The 18,084-nt window shown below is 43.0% G+C and overlaps 1 protein-coding gene across 1 annotated transcript in view; it reads left to right on the top strand.

Annotated features, from left to right (window-relative positions):
* The first annotated feature begins 3,021 nt into the window (after positions 1 to 3,021).
* Positions 3,022 to 18,084, top strand: part of LOC129705858 (N-acetyl-beta-glucosaminyl-glycoprotein 4-beta-N-acetylgalactosaminyltransferase 1-like) — a 566,730-nt gene continuing 551,667 nt past the window's right edge. Inside the window, exon 1 of the mRNA XM_055649703.1 lies at positions 3,022 to 3,586. Coding sequence (XP_055505678.1) covers positions 3,436 to 3,586 — 151 coding nt within the window. The 5' untranslated portion in view covers positions 3,022 to 3,435. The remainder of the gene's footprint in view (positions 3,587 to 18,084) is intronic.

Genomic DNA, 18,084 nt, shown 5'->3' with positions numbered 1-18,084 from the left:
AGAGTGCTGCAGGAACTCAGTGGGGTCGGGCTGCACCTGTGGAAAGCTACAAGCATCGAGATGCTGCCTGACCCGCCGAGACCCTCCGGCAGTTTGTTTTTTTGCTCGACGTTCCCGCATCTGCAGTCTCTTGTGGCTGCATTCGGAACCCAGGACTGTTCCTGTGGGAACGGGAAACTGCAAAAATGCTGGTGAAGAAACAAAAGGATGGTCTCTACCCTATGCATGTTTTCCAGAGGTGCTGCCTGACCTGTTGAGTTACTCCAGCACTCTGTGCCCGTCTGCTCGTGTGGGGATAGGCAAGATGAACGAAGTCCGGAGTACTCCGACAGTTATTTTAACCGAATAAACATTACTGCTGGCATTGTGACCAATGTGTTCAATTGACTCCACGATTGTACATGCGACAATAAATACTACTTTTGCCCAGCCTGCATTTTATGCAGTGTGGTCGAAATTATTGCAATTCATCTATAATTATTATAGTCACTTTCCAATGTTGTTCAAAGTGTACCTTAGATTATTGACTGTAGGAGCCGGATTCCTTGCTCCTTGTCCGAGCGAAGAGTACGGTTTCTTGGCTTCTTGGTCCTCTAAAATATTCCAAATGGAATTTAAATTGGAGGTGGTGGAGGGAGGACTTAAGCTAGAAAGAGTTTGGGGGAAGAAAGAGCTACCTTAAATGTAGTTGCATCTGGTTGGGTAACTATGGTAGGGTAATTCACGGAGGGTTGTCTGCGGTCCGGAGTTGGCGGGAATGAGGGTCACCAGCAGACATCAGACAAAATAATCTTGAGTAAGAAACAAAGTGCTGGAGGAACTCAACGTGTCAGGCAGCTTCTGCAGAGATGATAGACGAGGTTTCGGGTCCGGACCAGTTGGAGTAGTGAGGACAAAGCTGGAAAAGAGAGGGGGGGGGGGGGGGGGGGGGGGGGGGGCATGGGCTGGAAAGTGATAGGTGGATACAGGTGAGAGGGGGGTTGGGTGGGTTGTTGGCAGATGGGTGGACTATGCGACAAGGGCTAGAGATGAAAAGGTTACAAAGGAGTGTGAAATAAGGAAAGAGGAGGAGATTTGAAATGTAAAGCCCGGGTGAGGGCGATGGGAGAGCTGGATCAAATGGAGGGGAACGAGGCATGGTGACTGGGGTAGTGGGAGATCGTGGGAGGAATGTGTGAACACTAGGGATGGGGTGACGAAAGGAGTTGGGGGTAGGAGAGTTTGGCTTGAAATGGGAGAATTCAATGTTCATTCTGTTGGGTTGTGAGTTACCCACATAGTTTGTGTGTGGTCTCACTCTAATAATAAACCAGCCCAAAGTTAATATGAAAGGTTGGCATGGGAAAATGGGAAGATGAAAATGGTTAGCAACTGCGAGCTCCAGCAGGCCATGGTGGACTGAAGACGTGTTCAGTGAAATGGTTGCCTGGTCAGCGCTTGGACTCACAGTTTAGAGGAAGCCGCTTTGAGAGTATCAAATGCGATCAACAAGTTTGGGAGAGATGCAAGTGAACCTCTGACTCGCCTGAAAAAGAACTTGGAGAACCTGGATGGACGTGAGAGAGGAGGTGCGGGTGTTATCGGCGTCACACCTCTTGCAGGGAAGGTACGTGGGGCGGGTTGGGTGGGAAAGGATGAACTGACTCCTCCAGCCACTTTGCGCTATTTCTGTACAACTGCCAGCCGGTATGGCAATTATCTACAGAACTGCCTGTAAGAAAATAATTTCACTGTGGGTTTGCGCTTCACACATGTGACAATAAAGCACCATGGAACCACTGTCTTTTAAAGCTTTTATTAAATCTTCAATTAATAAGTGGCATTTCCACTCTTCCACGAGTGATCTCATGGGATGCTGCACGTTTGCGACCACCGAACCGGGAAGCAGATTTATCTCATTGCCCGGTTTCTAAAAACAATGAAAAATAAGTATTTGTGTGCAGTGCGTTATATCACTCGCTACAATGCCACCACGAGCAAAACAAATGAAAGAGGCACAAATGAAACTACACTAGTTTTGCAGATAAGAGATCCACGATGCATTCGCTTGAATTCTGTTCCGAAACTTTTCATTCTTCATGTTGTCTTTGTCAGATTTTTTGGAGATTGAAGCTTCATATTTCGAATAAAGATGTTTCACGAATGTTGCGTTTTAACTTCAAATGCGTTATTCTGACAACAGGTCGTCTCAAATGCATTTATAATCGTGGTTGGGCTTAATTCCACAAATGCTCCATTGACAGCTTTCCTTATGCAGGCTGCATGCAGCAGGCTGTCACTTTTAATCTCATTGTTCCAACGGGTTTGCTGGAAAATGTTGCATTAATTACGATATTCCATCGAAACCCACCGCGGAAGTATTTGCAATGGATCTCACTGTGGGGGAAATTATCACCTGTAGTTCTTCCTTTCCTCCTTTCTACACTATCCCCTCACGAAAAAGATGCCACTCCCCAATAGAGACAGTAGCCCAAAATTTAAAAAATATATATATATTTCCACCATTGCCTGCACATAACTTGCACGCTCAATCTTAATAAACACTTCATTTGTTAAATTCGGTTGCAATAGTTTATTTTTAAATGACGCGCTCACCCTTGGACAAGTTTAATGATTTGTGTTTTGTTTTGCAAAGCACGGAGTTTCCCCGAGTAATTATCTCTATTGTGCATCCATCTGCAACTTCCAACACCATGCAGTTGGTAAAATATGTATGGCTTAAACAAATTTGGGAGGCGATTTAAAATGCAATTAGGTTTCAAAATGGGATTTGTAAGTGAAGTTGAATGTGGGGCTGTGCAAGGGCTTGTTCCCCCTATCAGTGAGTCAGTGGTACGATCCTTTAGGTAGTTGCTGTCACCGTGCTGAATCTGAGCTCAACCTAACCTGCTGGCGGCCCTGATCCCGCCCTCCCTGCGTTCCAATTGGTTGGTGCGCTTGCCAACAGGCGAGAGCGGGCGGGCGATTGGCTGGCGGCGGCGGCCGCCTGCCCTTGGCCCGGAGCGCGAGGCATGCTAGGTTGCGCGGTGGCGGGAGTCCGCCGCTGCCGCCCGTGCAGTAGGGCGACTGCGAGCCCGGCACAGGCAGCAGCAACCCCGCCGTCTCCGCTCATCGTTGCCGCCGCCGCCGGCCGCCAAGGCAGGCAGGGAGGGAGACAGGTCATCGCGCACCCCAGCACGGAGAGCAATGCAACCGGCTCGCCAATGACCGGCCTTGCCTGCCGCTTTGGACTGAACGACGGGGCGGGCTCCGCTTTGAAGATGTGGCGGCGGTTGTGAAGGGGACAACTGGGGTGGGTGGGTGCCCAGGGATAGGGATCTCTCAGTGCAGTCTCCCTCTCTTTGTGTGTGTTTGTGTCTCCGACACCCTCCCAGCCCTCACTGGCAGCGCAGAGGGAGATGGGCTCTCGGCGGCGGCTGCTACCGCACTGAAAGGATGTGGCGCTTCCCACTCAAGAAGATCCGCAAACAGTTCAAACTGCTTCTGCTGCTCGTCCTACTCACATTCGGCATCTGGTTCACATACCTGCACATCGCGGTGCTCAAGAGTGGCAGAGCACTAAAACTGCACCTAGCCTACGGACGCGGTGAGCTCCCTGTTTATCCTTGCATTAAGTAAAGCGAATAAAGAGCCAGAGTGAGCCTCACACTGGGCTACTGTGCTCAGACCTGGAGTGTTGGATGGCTGGAGGCACAACTTCAATCTGCACAACTGCAAGTGAAAAGTGAAATTGCTGCTGTTTACTTAGTTCTGAAATATGTGAATTGGTCTTGCCATGGCCAAACCCAGTGCCCACCCGCCTGTTCATAATTGTGTTTATATATACATTGTTTTCAGATTGGAAACGGGGAACATTTGTTGACTGCACTGCCAGCGAACTTGTTTGAAGTTTCTCTTAAAATAAACTTGAGCCGCAGATCTGTTGGTGGGAACACCTGATGCTACCCCGGAGTTGTTCAAAGGCACCCGGTCGGTAGCTGCGGATGACATTTGCCAGTAATTTCTCTCTGTCAAGGGCAGTGTCACGCTGATCTCTGTGTGGTTTTTAATTGCATTATAATGATTTTAGGTGAATAATAGATCGGCTAGACGCACAGAGTCTCTTGCCCAGAGTTGGGGAATCGAGAGCGGAGGGTATACGTTTAAGGTGAAGGGGGTGAAGATGTTATAGGAATCTGAGGAATCTGATTTTATAGGAATTTTCACACGCGGTGGGTGCATGGAATGAGCTGCCGGATGAGGCAGGGACGATCGCAACGTTTAAGAAGCAATTAGACTGGTACCTGGATAGGACAGGTTTAGAGGGATATGGACCAAACGCAGGCAGATGGGATCAGTGTGTAGATAGATGGTACATGTTGGTCGGTGTGGGCAAGTTAGGCTGAACTTGTATCACTATATGACTATGACGCTATGACCTCGACGATTGTATCCGTACCGTGGCGTTGTTATTTGGATTGTAACAGTAACGGCAGTAACACAGTTGTGCTGACTTGTAGGATTGGGACGCAACTAAGGCTGAGAAACGTACTGTGCGCGCTCACAGTTTTAAAGGCTTTAGCCCGAGCAGTAAGAGGCAATTCAGGGTACACATAGTTATTTATAGGGCTTAATTGTCGGCAAATTGCCATCTATATTCGCGTTTGACAAACAACTGGCGTGCAGTTAAATTTAAGTATGAGAGCGTTTTATTGATCACAGCAACAGAAATAAAAGGTGGCTGTGACTATGTCTCCCTGTCTGGGAATGCGAGTCGTGCTTTACGAAGATTGTGATAAAATCAACACTTTCTACAGTTTAAATGTAACCTAGACGAAGTTTATTTGCGCGTGTTTGCACATTTTAAATTAAATACCCAAACCTCATTCCACGTCGCCTTCAATGTGGGCCGGACAGCGCCCCGGGACTGTGGAGACAGACTCACACATCACTCCTGGACTGAAGTCTGTCATCACTCTGGGAGCGGGGCGATTGAGGCCCGAATCACTCCCGGAATGTGGAGGAACTGAGACCCGCTATCATGTGGCATCTCAGTCCAGGCACCAGGGAACCCAGGAGTTACTCCAGCATTCTGTGTCCACTTAAGGAAAGTAATGTTTCGGTTTAAAATGCTAGAGTAACGCGGCGGGTCACGTAGCATCTCTGGAGAAAACCTTTCTCCAAGGATGTCGCCTGACCCACCGAGTTACTCCAACATTTTCCGTCTAACTTCGCTGTGAACCAGCATCTGCAGTTCCTCCTCACACAATGTTTAGGTTTAGCTTTATTTTTCTCCCGTGCACAGAGGAACTGTGAAAAGCATTGTTTTGCCTGCTATCCATTCACATCAGATTGTTTATATATCTATACAGTGAATGTCAGGCGGACGATCAAGATGTTTGCAGTTACGTGATATAGAGACAAGTTGCAAACTTTATGGATGCTTACTTAATAAACTGGCCCGGTACACAGAAAACTGGCAAACAGAAGGAGCAGAGCTGCAAGTTTATGCATGTGGGGATGTGAAGCAATGTAAAGGTACACAAAACTAATATTAGAACGCAGAGACATCAGAAAACATCAGAGCGATCTTGAAGCGGTCTGTCCACCGGACATGTCAATAAGGTGGGTGGTTTAGAAGGCACGTGGAATACATATCCATTGTTAGATGAAGCAGAGAGGCCATGAACGAGTTGTGCAGATACCAATTAGATCATAGATGGATTTAAGCATACAGATAAGGCCATTACGTTACAGGGAGTATATGATCGAGTTAAGGAGGCTCATGACATGTTAAAATGAGAGAACTTGAGAAATTTGGGCACGAGGAAAGACTGTACAGATGGATTTGTTTACTTTGGAACAGGAAGCCAAGGGATGGTTTAATTAAGATGCATACAATTATGCAAACTATACAATTTATACTATATATATACAATATACATATATATTGTTAAAACTGGATCCTTACAATCAATATGGTATATCTCTGGAGAACATGGATAGATTATGTGTTATGTCCTTTTGTGTTAAGCAGCATCTGTAGTTCCTTGTTTCAACCGCCTTTCCCTTTAATGTGGTGCACAGTAACCACGGGAAGAGAAATAAAGGAATTTGAAGATGAATGAGTGGGTGATAGATGTCTACAACTTGCTGAGGAAAGGGGTGGCAGAGTTAAAAGCCACCATTATGCTTAAATATTCCATAGAGACGCGCGTGGTGCTTCTTGTGGTGCTTCTTGCAAAGCTGTAGCCAATACCCGAAATGTGGGACTTAGGCTGGACATTCACTCGGTGCATGTGCTTGGTGGGCGGTGTCAAGATGTAACGGATGATGTGACAAATATGAATCTGAGATCTGCAAATTCCAAGCAACTCCAACTAGTGGTTGCTGTCTTCAGTTACAAATATGTTTGTGTATCACAGAATAATGATGCCTGAACCAGGGCAGAGAAAACACATTTATTGTTGGTAAAAATATGAGATAAATCTTGATTTAAAAAAAAAACTTATCCTGTTTATATTTTTATAGCATTGCTTACAATTCATTGGAGAGCTTCCCATAAACAGTTGTCATTGTTCTTCAAATTCTATTAAAAAATGTAAAGACACTGCATGTGTGTCAGTTATATAAAATGTTAGATATTAAGGACTCAATTGGTGTAGGTCAGTGCATGCCCTCTACTTTAAAATTAATTAAACTTCTGGTATTTAGATTAGGCAGTGCTTGATGTATGTGCATCTAAGACATTTGCCCACCTTTTTAGACTGTTGAGTTCCCTCAAATTATTTTTTCTTTTGCTTTGATCGTATCAAAGAGTAAGATCTTTCATTTATATCACTTGCTTTCGTGCATTCTTTACTAAATATTTTATCAGAGGCTTACATATCCTGGCAATGTACGAGGCAGGGATTTAATGCCCATCTCCAGCTGTTCCGAACTGACTGGGCTGCTGGGCTGAGGGCTGAAGTCATAACACAGATCACATGGCCAGGATCTGACACCGTCAGGTAGTTTTACAAAATATCAACCATTTCATAGTCGCTCTTACTAATACCACACTTTTAATTTCAGATTTACAAAAAGAAATATTAAGTTCAAAATCAGTCGGCTCTGCAATCATGCCAAGTGCTCTCCATTGACCACACTGATTGCATGTGTTAGCTGCAAGATATTACGTTGTGATATCTTCCATATATTTGCATCTACTTGTTCTTCTCACTGCTGCCTGTGTAATTGAAGGAGTGGTGGTGGATCTTCTTGAAGCACCCTAAACAGACGTCTTCCACCGCCACCCTTTCCCCACTTGGCCAAACGCACTCTCGCGTGAAACGATTCCTCCTTCATCTGTAGAATCGTGTAGAAATGATCTTCAGATGTTGGTTTATACCGAAGATAGACAAAAAGTGCTTGAGTAACTTAGCGGGTCAGGCAATATCTCTGGAAAAAAAGGATGGGTGATGATTCGGGTTGGGACCCTTCTTCGGTCTGAAAGTAGTGTCTTGAAGAAATGTTGCCCATCCTTTTTATCCAGAGTTGCTGCCTGACCCGGGATGGATTAATGACTATTCCATATCTCAATCCTTCAGACTCCCACAGCTACCGTAACTGTAACACCTCTATTCTATTCTTGCAGTCTCCCCAGCTCCATTATTTCTGTTCAAATTAGCACGCTTTCCAGGCAAGTGTTTCTGAGATGTCCTTGTTTTTTCCTTAACCGTGGCAAGCCATCTGACACAGTTGACAGTGCGCTCACCTGCACCAGTTCCATTCCACGCACTCCTGTTCTCAGCTCCTCTAGGGCACAGACAGGGCTCCTGTTGTTGTTGCCTTCCACCCCACCATCCTCTTTGTGCAAGGAAGTTATTGTCCAAAATTATCATCACCTTCCACCGTCAGACACAAAATACCTCTCTCCACCGATGAAGACAAAGAGGGACCCAGCAGGGGACAGCCGGAAATGAAGAGGGACTCGGCAGGGGGCCAATGAGAACAATGAGGGACCCAGCAGGGGCCCGCTGAGAACGAAGAGGGACCCGGTGGGCCGTCTGCGGCCAGGTGCGGGGACAGGCCTGGTTTGCTGCTGCGAGAAGTTAAGCAGTTTAGAAACTTTGTTGGTGCCAGAAATGTGGCGACTCTTTGTCTTGGTGAAGTTTGCTGTATGATTTTACCGGATTGTATGCAAAATCAAAAATATTCACTATACCGAGAATCATTGAAAGTATCATTGAATCGTTCCTCTTCCTTTTCATTCCAAAAGGACCACTCCCACTGTGACTCCCTGGGTTCTATTTTTCATCTTTACCGACACCCATTTTCAGTAATAACTCGCGAAATAAAGCCTGAAATTTTTAGATAAGGCAATTATGGATTCAGCAGGAAAAATCTCTACCGGAATATATAACCATTTTACCGTTACTGCCACGTTTTTTTGCGGTTGTGATTACGCACAAACAAATAAATACACATCCAAGATCAGAGTTTTATAAGTATAGAGATATGATGATGTGCGGAGGACATTTTTTTTTACAGATGGGTGCCTGGTATGTGTTGCCAGTGTAGGTGGAGTTGATGGCAGATACGACGGTGGTGTTTAAGAGACTGTTAGATAGGCACAAAATCATTGAATAACTATGTGGCCCAAGCCAATATCTCTCCTTCTCTATCTTACCGTCTGAAGAAGGGTTCCGATCTGAAACATCACCTATTCTTTTTCTCCAAAGGTACTTCCTGACCTACTGAGGTACTCCAGCAAATTTGTGCCTATTGTCGGTATGAGCCAGCATCTGCAGTTTCTTCCTACACTGTTACATAGGCATATGGATATGTAGGGTATGGATTATGTGTAGGCAGATGAAATTACTTTATCTTGGCATCATGTTTGGCACAGACATTGTGGGCGAAGGGGCCTGTTCCTGTGCTGTAATATGTGACCTCCATAAAAATCCTACCCACGTTTTTGCCAAACTCTACAACATCCACAACTATGTCATCAACTGCTCCTTTCCATGAGATGGGGATGTCCCAGTGGGTACAGGAGACTGCCAACAACTCGCAAGGTCAGTAGCAGTCTGCCAGGTATACTTTTATTTATTTTTAACTTTTTTTGTGAACTTTCTAACAAAATCACTTCCATTCATTCAAACTTTATGGATTTCTTGCAATCTTTGTCACCCTGTACTTGAGCAACACAGATGCCATGTTGGGAACTACTGTCCCGGAGACAGAGAGATGGTGAGTTTGATTGTGTTTGTGTGCATGCATGGATGTGTGTATGTGTGTGTGTGAGTGCATGTGGTTCTGGACTACTGGTGAAGAAGGGTCAGATTGCAGAGTTTAATGAAGGGATGGGTTCCACATTGAATGATAGCATAAGTAGATTCACACACATTTAAGTTCTCCATTGTAGGGTGTTACAATCTGTTTTTTTTGGTTCCTGAAACAAATTCTCACCTCAATGTGTATAATAAAGCTAACTGTGTCGATGTGTTGCTCAGTAACTACTCTCTACTATCAGGCTGGATGTTTGTAACGAACATCACAATTGATCCTAAATTCCTACTTTCCCCATTAATCAAAACCAAAGAGATGAGCTGGGAATAAGTGGGGAATTATGCTGAATATTCTCCGCTCTTGCTGCCAAGGGGTTTTGATACTAATTGTATTCATCTGCCGACCACACATACGTTCAACTTGGAGATCAAACGTACGACATTTTGGTGTAAAGTTGCCGAACATTCAAGTTTCTGGAAGATATTATTTTATTTCACTTTTCCAGGAATAAAATCCACCGCACTTTCAGTTCCAATGCCATCTGTTGACATCTTTGGGATGAGATCTTTCCCTTTTAAAACTGAAAGAATAACTATTCTGCAGATGCAAGTGGAAACATGGCCACTTCAATAGAGAAAATACATGTTATATTCTTAACAAGGTACACAAAAATGCTGGAGAAACTCAGCGGGTGCATCAGCATCTATGGAGCGAAGGAAATAGGCAACGTTTCGGGCCAAAACGTTGCCTATCTCCTTTGCTCCATAATGCTGCTGCACCCGCTGAGTTTCTCCAGCATTTTTGTGTACCTTCGATTTTCCAGCATCTGCAGTTCCTTCTTAAACACTATATTCTTAACAAGCCTCCTGAGCAAAAGATAAATATTTATATTGAAAATTACCATTAACAGTCTCCTCCATAGAAAGCCTACCCACATCTGTTCTGTCAACCCATTCTAATCCATTAGGTGAAGACTGGCCAAAACTTGAAAAACCCTGGCATACTGTGTGATCGAATTTCAAAAGCCACCTCCTATTCATCCACCCCTTGGTAATTGACACTCAATCCAGTGGCCAAGCTGATGTGATTCTTGACTGTCTTGAAGGTTCTCTGTGCTGGCATCTCATTCTTCACACTCCAACTGGTTCACATTTTAACCACTTACATAATCTCCCCCTTGGCCTCACCCATTTATTGTACATCTGCATTGTGAATTTAAAATGTGGATCTTTTGTTTTCACATAGTCTTGCCCCATTATCACATCAACCTTCTTCGACCAATTGTACTTGCCAATTCTCCGATTATGGCTTTATGGCTCTCTCAGTCTTTGTCATAACATCGTTGGTAGAACCATTAGCAGCATTAATCGTACATAACTGAAGTTCTTCCAAACCGTACTCTCTTCAATGCTTCATAATATTTTTATCCCAACCATTAATTATTCCTCCAACTCTCTCATTGTGGCTCATCCTCCATTCTTTTGGCCATTCTTTTCTTAAATTCCTCTGGAAATTTTGCAAAATGCAAAACAAAATGCCGCAAGTGCTTAGTTTAGTTTTGTTTAGAGATACAACGTGGAAACAGGCCCTTCGGACCACCGAATCTGCGCAGACCAGCGATGTCCCGTACTTTCCCTACACACTTGGGACAATTTCCAGAAGCCAATACACCTGCCAACCTGCATATCTTTAGAATGTGGGAGGAAACGGCAACACCCAGAGGGCCACGTGCGACCACTCTGGTGAAAGTTACCAGCAGCATTCTTCATGGCTGCAACCACGTGTCTTCCTTCCATCAATTATGAAGTTAGTTAGTTTAGTTTATTGTCAAGTGTACCGAGGTGCAGTGAAAAGCTTTTGTTATATGCTAACCAGTCAGCAGAAAGACAATACATGATTACAATCGATCCATTTACAGTGTATAGATATATGATAAGGGATTTTACTGTAATCAACATAGACGGCCAGTCTATTATCCTCCATTAACTCTCTGCTTGACCCAACCATGGGGCTACATTTATTGGTTCTATTCCTACCATAAAATGGTAACCATGGACATCTGCAATGGATCAGCTCCTCATCCCCGGAGACCAAAAATACCCAAACTTCTATTGTGACATTTTATTCATTAGAATACCACCCTTCAGAAAATGTCAGTCAACATAGAATTATCTTCCGTGCTTCTCCGGAGAAAAGGAATAGGTGACGTTTTGGATCAAGACGCTTGTTCAGTCTGAATTTTGTGTCTATCATCATCTGCAATTCCTTCCGACATAATGGTACTTCTACACCTTGAGCTTTGTTGATGGAAACGTCCATCGCTTGCTGATAATTGTGTGAAGATGAGATAAATTCGTAATGAATGATCACATAATACCAAATCTGAGGTTTGAAATACTACAGTTATCAAACAAGGTGTAGAGTTTCATACTGAGATTGTGAAGTGGTACTTGGGTACTTTGTGCCATGTCTCTGTTGGGGTTGTTGCCTTGATCAGGCAACCCTGTCTTGGAAGGAAGGAAAAGCCCAAACTATGAGATGCAAAGCAGTGGACATGTGCAACTCAAGTCTTCAGTGGGCAAATAGGATGGTTATGAAACCCAACAGGAATGTTGAAATCAGAGCATAATGTTGTGCTCTACATTAGGAAATTGATGATGAAACTGAAGAAAGGTTTGATAATGAATTAGCTACATAAGTGACAATTAAAATATTTTCCTTATGATGGTAGTGTTAACAGTACCAGTTTAAAGGTCATTGTTAAAGCATTTTTGCTGTTTGACCTTGTGTGTGCGCGTTATGTTATTGTAACTCTAACTAGCAGTTTGTTTGGTAATGTGAATGAGCATTGAGGTAGAATTAGGTTTAGTGATGTCTGTAGCTTCATCATTGGGACCTTCTGGACTTGGTTCCTGCCTTAAACTAAAGGGATGAAAATACCATCATGCTGTGAGATTTCTATATTAAATGATTGTGGTTGGTTCAGCTCAATTCCCCAGTGACTGAGAGTCCACAGCGTGAAATTGCTTATAATTCCACGATTATTGGCAGTCTTGGCATGATCATTAGCCTGGCTGGCACAGTGTATAGAAATACCACATTCAGTGGAGATCAGTCCTCTCAGAGTGGTACATATTTAGAACTGGCTACCGTAAGCATTCATTTACAGTGAGCACATGTTAGAAATAATTTGACATCTCCAAAGCACCTTGGGATATCCTGAGAACGATTTTTCCAATTTTGATGAGTTGCAAGAGTTTTGTTTTAAATTTAAAGCCAACGTGAATGCCACAATTTGAAAAATATTCCTATTCCAGCACAGCTCTTCTTTATTAATGATCATGGTGAAGTAAGATCTAATATTAACAACCATGGTGCAGTTGGTGGAGCTGCTATCACAAAGCGCTGGAGACCCTGGTTTGATCCTGACGTTGGGTGCTATCTTTACACTGTAGAGATACAGCGTGGAAACAGGTCCTTCAGCCCACTGAGTCCATGCCAACCACCGATCACCCCGTACACTAGCACTGTCCTACACACACTAGGGACAATTTACAATTTTTACAGAAGCCAATTAACCTACAAACCTGTACTTCTTTGGAGTGTGGGAAAAAAACGGAGCCCTTTGGAGAAAACACATGCTGTCACAGGAAGAAAGTACAAACTTTGTGCAGACAGCACCCATAGTCAGTATCAAACCCAGGTCTCTGACGCTGTACTTAGACTTAGATCCTGTATTTGTCATTCAGACCTTTCGGTCTGAACGAAATGTCATTGCAGAACTGCGCACTGTTCTGTTTGTCTGTGTGGAGTTTGCACATTATTCCTGTGACTGCAAGGGTTTCCTCCAGGTCCTCTGTTTTCCTCCCAAAGACGTGGGTATTTGTAGATTAATTGGCCTCTGTAATTTGCCTCATGTGAAGAGAGTGGATGTGAAAATTGGATAACATAGAACTAGATGGTCTGCATGGACTTCAAGTGGGCTGAAGTGACTGAAGGCAAGCTGTATCCCTAAACTTTACACTCTAAATACTTTCATTCTCTTGCCTGTGAACAGTTTCCATCATTGGGTTTGCAAGTCTACATGAACAATGTGCTAGTGTTTCCTCTGGTTTATAAGCTGAATGTTTTTGTGGTTATTCATGTATATTGACATGGGCGAGAGGCAGTAGTGTTCTGCAAAGGGAGGTGTCGGTCTGGGCGCACATGGGTGAAAGTGTAGAAAATGGAGGAACGCATGGACTGCATGTCAAAAATCACCGTTATCCTCCTTAGCCAAGAGTTGATGTGCCACAAAATGAAAATTAATTAAAAAAACTGCTGATGATGGAAATCTGAATTCAAAATATAAAATGCTAGAAACACTTTAAGGTCAGCTGGTATCTCGAGAAACAGTTAACATTTCAGGTTTAGATTTTTTTAGTCTTTAGAGATACAGCTCAGAAACAGGCCCTTCGGCCCACCGAGTCCACGCCGACCAGCGATCACCATGTACACTAGCACTATCCGACAAACTAGGAACAATTTACAATCTTTACCAAAGCCAATGAACCTACAAACCTGTACATCTTTAGATTGTGAGAGGAAACCAGAGCACCCAGAGAAACCCCACTCAGTCCCAGGGAGAATTTTACAAACTCTGTACAGACAGCACCAGTAGGTCAGGATCGAACCCGGGTCTCTGGCACTGAAAGACAGCAACTCTACCGCTGCTCCACTGTGCCGCCCCTGTTGAGAGACCTGAAATCAGGTTTCATGTCGCAAGTGTCCTGGTCATTCAATTTCTTTCAATGCCGTGTCACCTCCTTTGAATGGAAGGAATGTAGGCATATGGATCATGTGTGGACAGATGAGATCAGTTAACTTTGGCATCATATTCAGCGCAAACGCTGTGGATTGAAGGGCCTATATACCTGTGCCGTACTGTTCAACGCTCTATGAGGGTTGGTGTTAATATGTAATAAACACCAATTTGGCCATACATAATGAATGAATGAATGAATGAATACGTTTATTGTATCTATAATGTCATTGTCGTAACTAGCTCATCAACCTTTTTCTGCAAACCTTAATTTCTGACAAGGGAAATGCAAGTTGTGGCGCTCATTCCACTGTGCTATTTGATATCTCCCAACCTGGTGGGAGAGTGACATTTAAATTCAGTAAAACCATTATTGTACTTTGACATGTAGAAACAAAGAACTGCAGATGCTGGTTTGCAAAACGACCTGCTGGTCCTCACCAAGTTTAGCAACAGCTGAATTCAATCACACAACGAGAAGATCCGACTTGTGCTTGCTTCCACATTTTTATCAGCTGGACAAAAATAGGCAATTTGTACATTTTTTTTACTTGAAGTCTATTTAGCATTTCAATTTAAGCAAGGAAGATACTGGAGAAAGGCCCACAATGATGCAGAAGAGGAATTACATTTTACAATCAGGTTGTCATCTCTGGACATGGTTGAAGCAGTAAATTGCGTATCTTGTGCTGAGCATCAGAGGAAAAAAATACAGGTGATTAATGAATATTTTCAAGTTGAGTCAAGAAATTTGTACCGGAAGAAAATAGAGTACATTGTGACACAGAAGTGTGAACTACAACATTCCTCCATTGTCAAGGATAGATTTGTGGGAAAGTATCAAAAGTATTTACTTCATCATCACATCAAACGTCTTTCATTTCCACAAAGCCTGGAGTGCTAGAAGGTACGAGAACAATTTTGAGGAATTCTGTAATCAGGTTTTAAATTTTAACTATGTTTCAGAGTATATTACAACCAAAAGCAGGAGGTTAGATGGGCTTTGTGCTGGGTGGGTATTGAATAGGGAGGGGATTGATTGCTTTGGGAACATCATTGGACAAAGGCATCAGGATGGAAATTTGGGGAAGGGGGAGGGGGCTCACGATCAGGTCAAAGGTCAGATAAGTGGTTCAGAGGTTGGCAGTGGATGGGACGGATGAAGACAGACCATCCGAGGGATATCGTCAGTGAGTGGCGGGTTGTGAAAAAGCACCAGGAAAAGTACTTAAAGATAGCTTCTTCTTCATGTCCATCTTGTTACAAATGTTGACCTCACTGCCATCATCCGTCCTGAAAAGGACGCAAGCTTCCGGCGACAATCAGTGGAAGCCATCCCTTGTCTCAATAGATGATGGTGGTGGCAGAATTAGCTCAGGATACTTCCAGTTTCCAGCCCCACGACGTGGACGCTTCTGCTATGGGGCCTAGAGATAGCTGCAAGATGATAAATCTCTTGGATTCATGGCAGTAGAGGATTGTTTTTTTTGTGTGTCCCAAAGCATGCTTCAAATCTCCAATTATGGCCTGCTTTAATGTATCAAGTTCACAGGCTTTGATTGCAGAGCAGTTCAGCAGTTGACATCAAAACATGTGGCATGGCGTTCAGCATCTCTGCACTCATCCGTTCTGCTCTCTGTACGTGCCCATCAAATGGACATATGATCTAATTCAAATTCGCAGAAGTACACTACAGGGGTACCACACTCAAGATTGCATTTAGCTTCTGGGTTTCAAATACATTGAGCCTCTTGAGAGATTCTTTTTTTTTTTTTAAGTTGCTTGCTGCAGTATAATTATAGGCTGAGGATCTAGGAAGAACTCCTTTATTGTTCCTCAAAATAGAGAAATAGGATATTTAACAAGATAGACACAAAGTGCTGGAGCAACTCAGCGGGTCAGGCAGCATCTCTGGAGAAAAGGACCAGGGGGGGGTGTTTTGGGTCAGAACCCTTCTTAAGACTGAAATGTCACTATTTCCTTCTCTCCAGAGATGCTGCCTGACCAGCTGAGTTGTTCCAGCACTTTGTGTCTGTCTTCATTATAAACCAGCAGTTCCTTCCTACTCATTTACAAAGGTATGTCTGGCAATGCAGTGTGCTCCCTTAGGACTATCCTGAAATTATTTACCCTCCTTAGCTTCTATGCTCACAATCTTTGGAAGAGGCATTGGGACGCATAATATTCTGCCTTGGGTGAAAATGCCACTGGTGATTACGGCAGGCTCGGCTGTCTTTGCTCAGTCAAAAAGAACCTGATCTTCTTGTGTGGAACGGCAGGGACAGTGTGCCTGGACTGTCATATTCACAAACATGCCTTGCACATTATGATGCAATGTATTAGTTGGCTATGCTTGGTTTGGAGAGCTCATATTAGTGGCATGCTATGCAGGACAATGTAGACTATACTCAACAAGAAGGGTCTTGTCCAGACTAGAAACGTCACCCATTCCTTCTCTCCAGAGATGCTGCCTGTCTCGCTGAGTTACTTCAGCATTTCGTGTCTATCTACAATGTACAAACTCAGTTCTAAATTCTCTCGATGCCTTTGCTCAGCAAGAACCAAGTGCCAGATAATGGCACTAACCATTGCACTTAAAAGAAATGGTAGTTTGGAACAAGCAAACATCTGGCTATGCTGCTAACTTTGACCAATAATGTAAACAGCATGTAGATCACGCACACTTTCCCACTGGATCCTAAAACCTGGTTCAAAGTTGCTCCGTAACGTTTCTGAGAGAGAGGTAAGGTTTGAACCCTCAGTCTTCTTGTTCTCTGCTGAGCCTTTTTAATGCATTAATGCCTTAATGCACTGGCTGTGGTTAATACCAGTGTTGCTTACACTGCATTAATATGAGCCTTCCTGCTTTCAAATCTCCTAACCATATACATGTGGAGGCACGACTTCATGGTCGGACTGAGCTATATATAATATTATATATATATATATATATATATACACATGGCAGAGCAATGTCTAGCTGAAAAACCCCTTCACGCAATCACAGACTGTGTGGTTTAACTGGATAAGCCACCATTAGTTTGATAGATTGTGCATTCTTTTACAATTAATTTTCAATTATTGCAGTGACATTTAATAATGAAGCTTTAAATTCAGGATTTGGTTTTTCCATTAAAATCTTCATTCATATGTAAATGTAATAGGTCCGACAGCAAGAGGAAGATCGGATTATTTTCTTTTTCTTAAGATTTTGGTTTATTATTATGTATATTTTTTGATCAAAAGCAAATTAATTTTCTTTAATAGCCAAAGAATGTCTTAATTTGACTCTGACAGCTTCATTGAATGAGGTTCAAATATTAGTTCACTTTGCTGTTTTTTATAGATTGTTAAATGACCTGGCAGGTTTTGGTGAAGTCTTTTGTGGATACTGTTGGAATGTAACGTTTCTCGATTGAGTTTGATGTTTCCAAATGGACTGCTCAATAAATCAGCTTTTCATTAGAGCTGGATGCTGTGATCAGACACTGACAACTCAATTGCCTGTTTTACTGAAAGTTTAATTTAAAATACACCTCAATAATGAGTGCAGGATTGTACTTAATAATAATTACAAAACATGCTATTGATCTAGACTAGTCCAATAAGTACAAAGAAAACTAGAATTGAATGACCAGAGAATTGTGTTCCTGAAGATGTCATTTTGAAACTGAAAGGATTATTTCTGAAGACAAAGAGTTGTGTTGTTATGGTTTCCTTCCCTTTTGGTTGTATTTCTCTTTTGATAACACACGATTTGTATTAAGGAGGCATCTTACTTTCATTTAACATTTGCTTTTGGAGATCTATAACTGGAAAGTATTTTTTTTTCCCCTGGCTTATTCTATTCATGAGCAACATAGTATGAATGAGAAAAGGCATTTGACTCACCTAACCTATTTCTCTGAAAGATATTTTATTAAAAACTGCATTTCCACTCTATTCATAATCTTTGGAGAAAAAATTGTGCAATCATTTTTCAGCACCACTTGAGGTGTGTTGTACCTTGAGTGTAAAACACTGAGGAAAAA

Source organism: Leucoraja erinacea, chromosome 18, assembly GCF_028641065.1.
Source record: "Leucoraja erinacea ecotype New England chromosome 18, Leri_hhj_1, whole genome shotgun sequence".
Taxonomy (NCBI): Eukaryota; Metazoa; Chordata; class Chondrichthyes; order Rajiformes; family Rajidae; genus Leucoraja; species Leucoraja erinaceus.
This window is presented reverse-complemented; position numbering and strand designations above follow the sequence as displayed.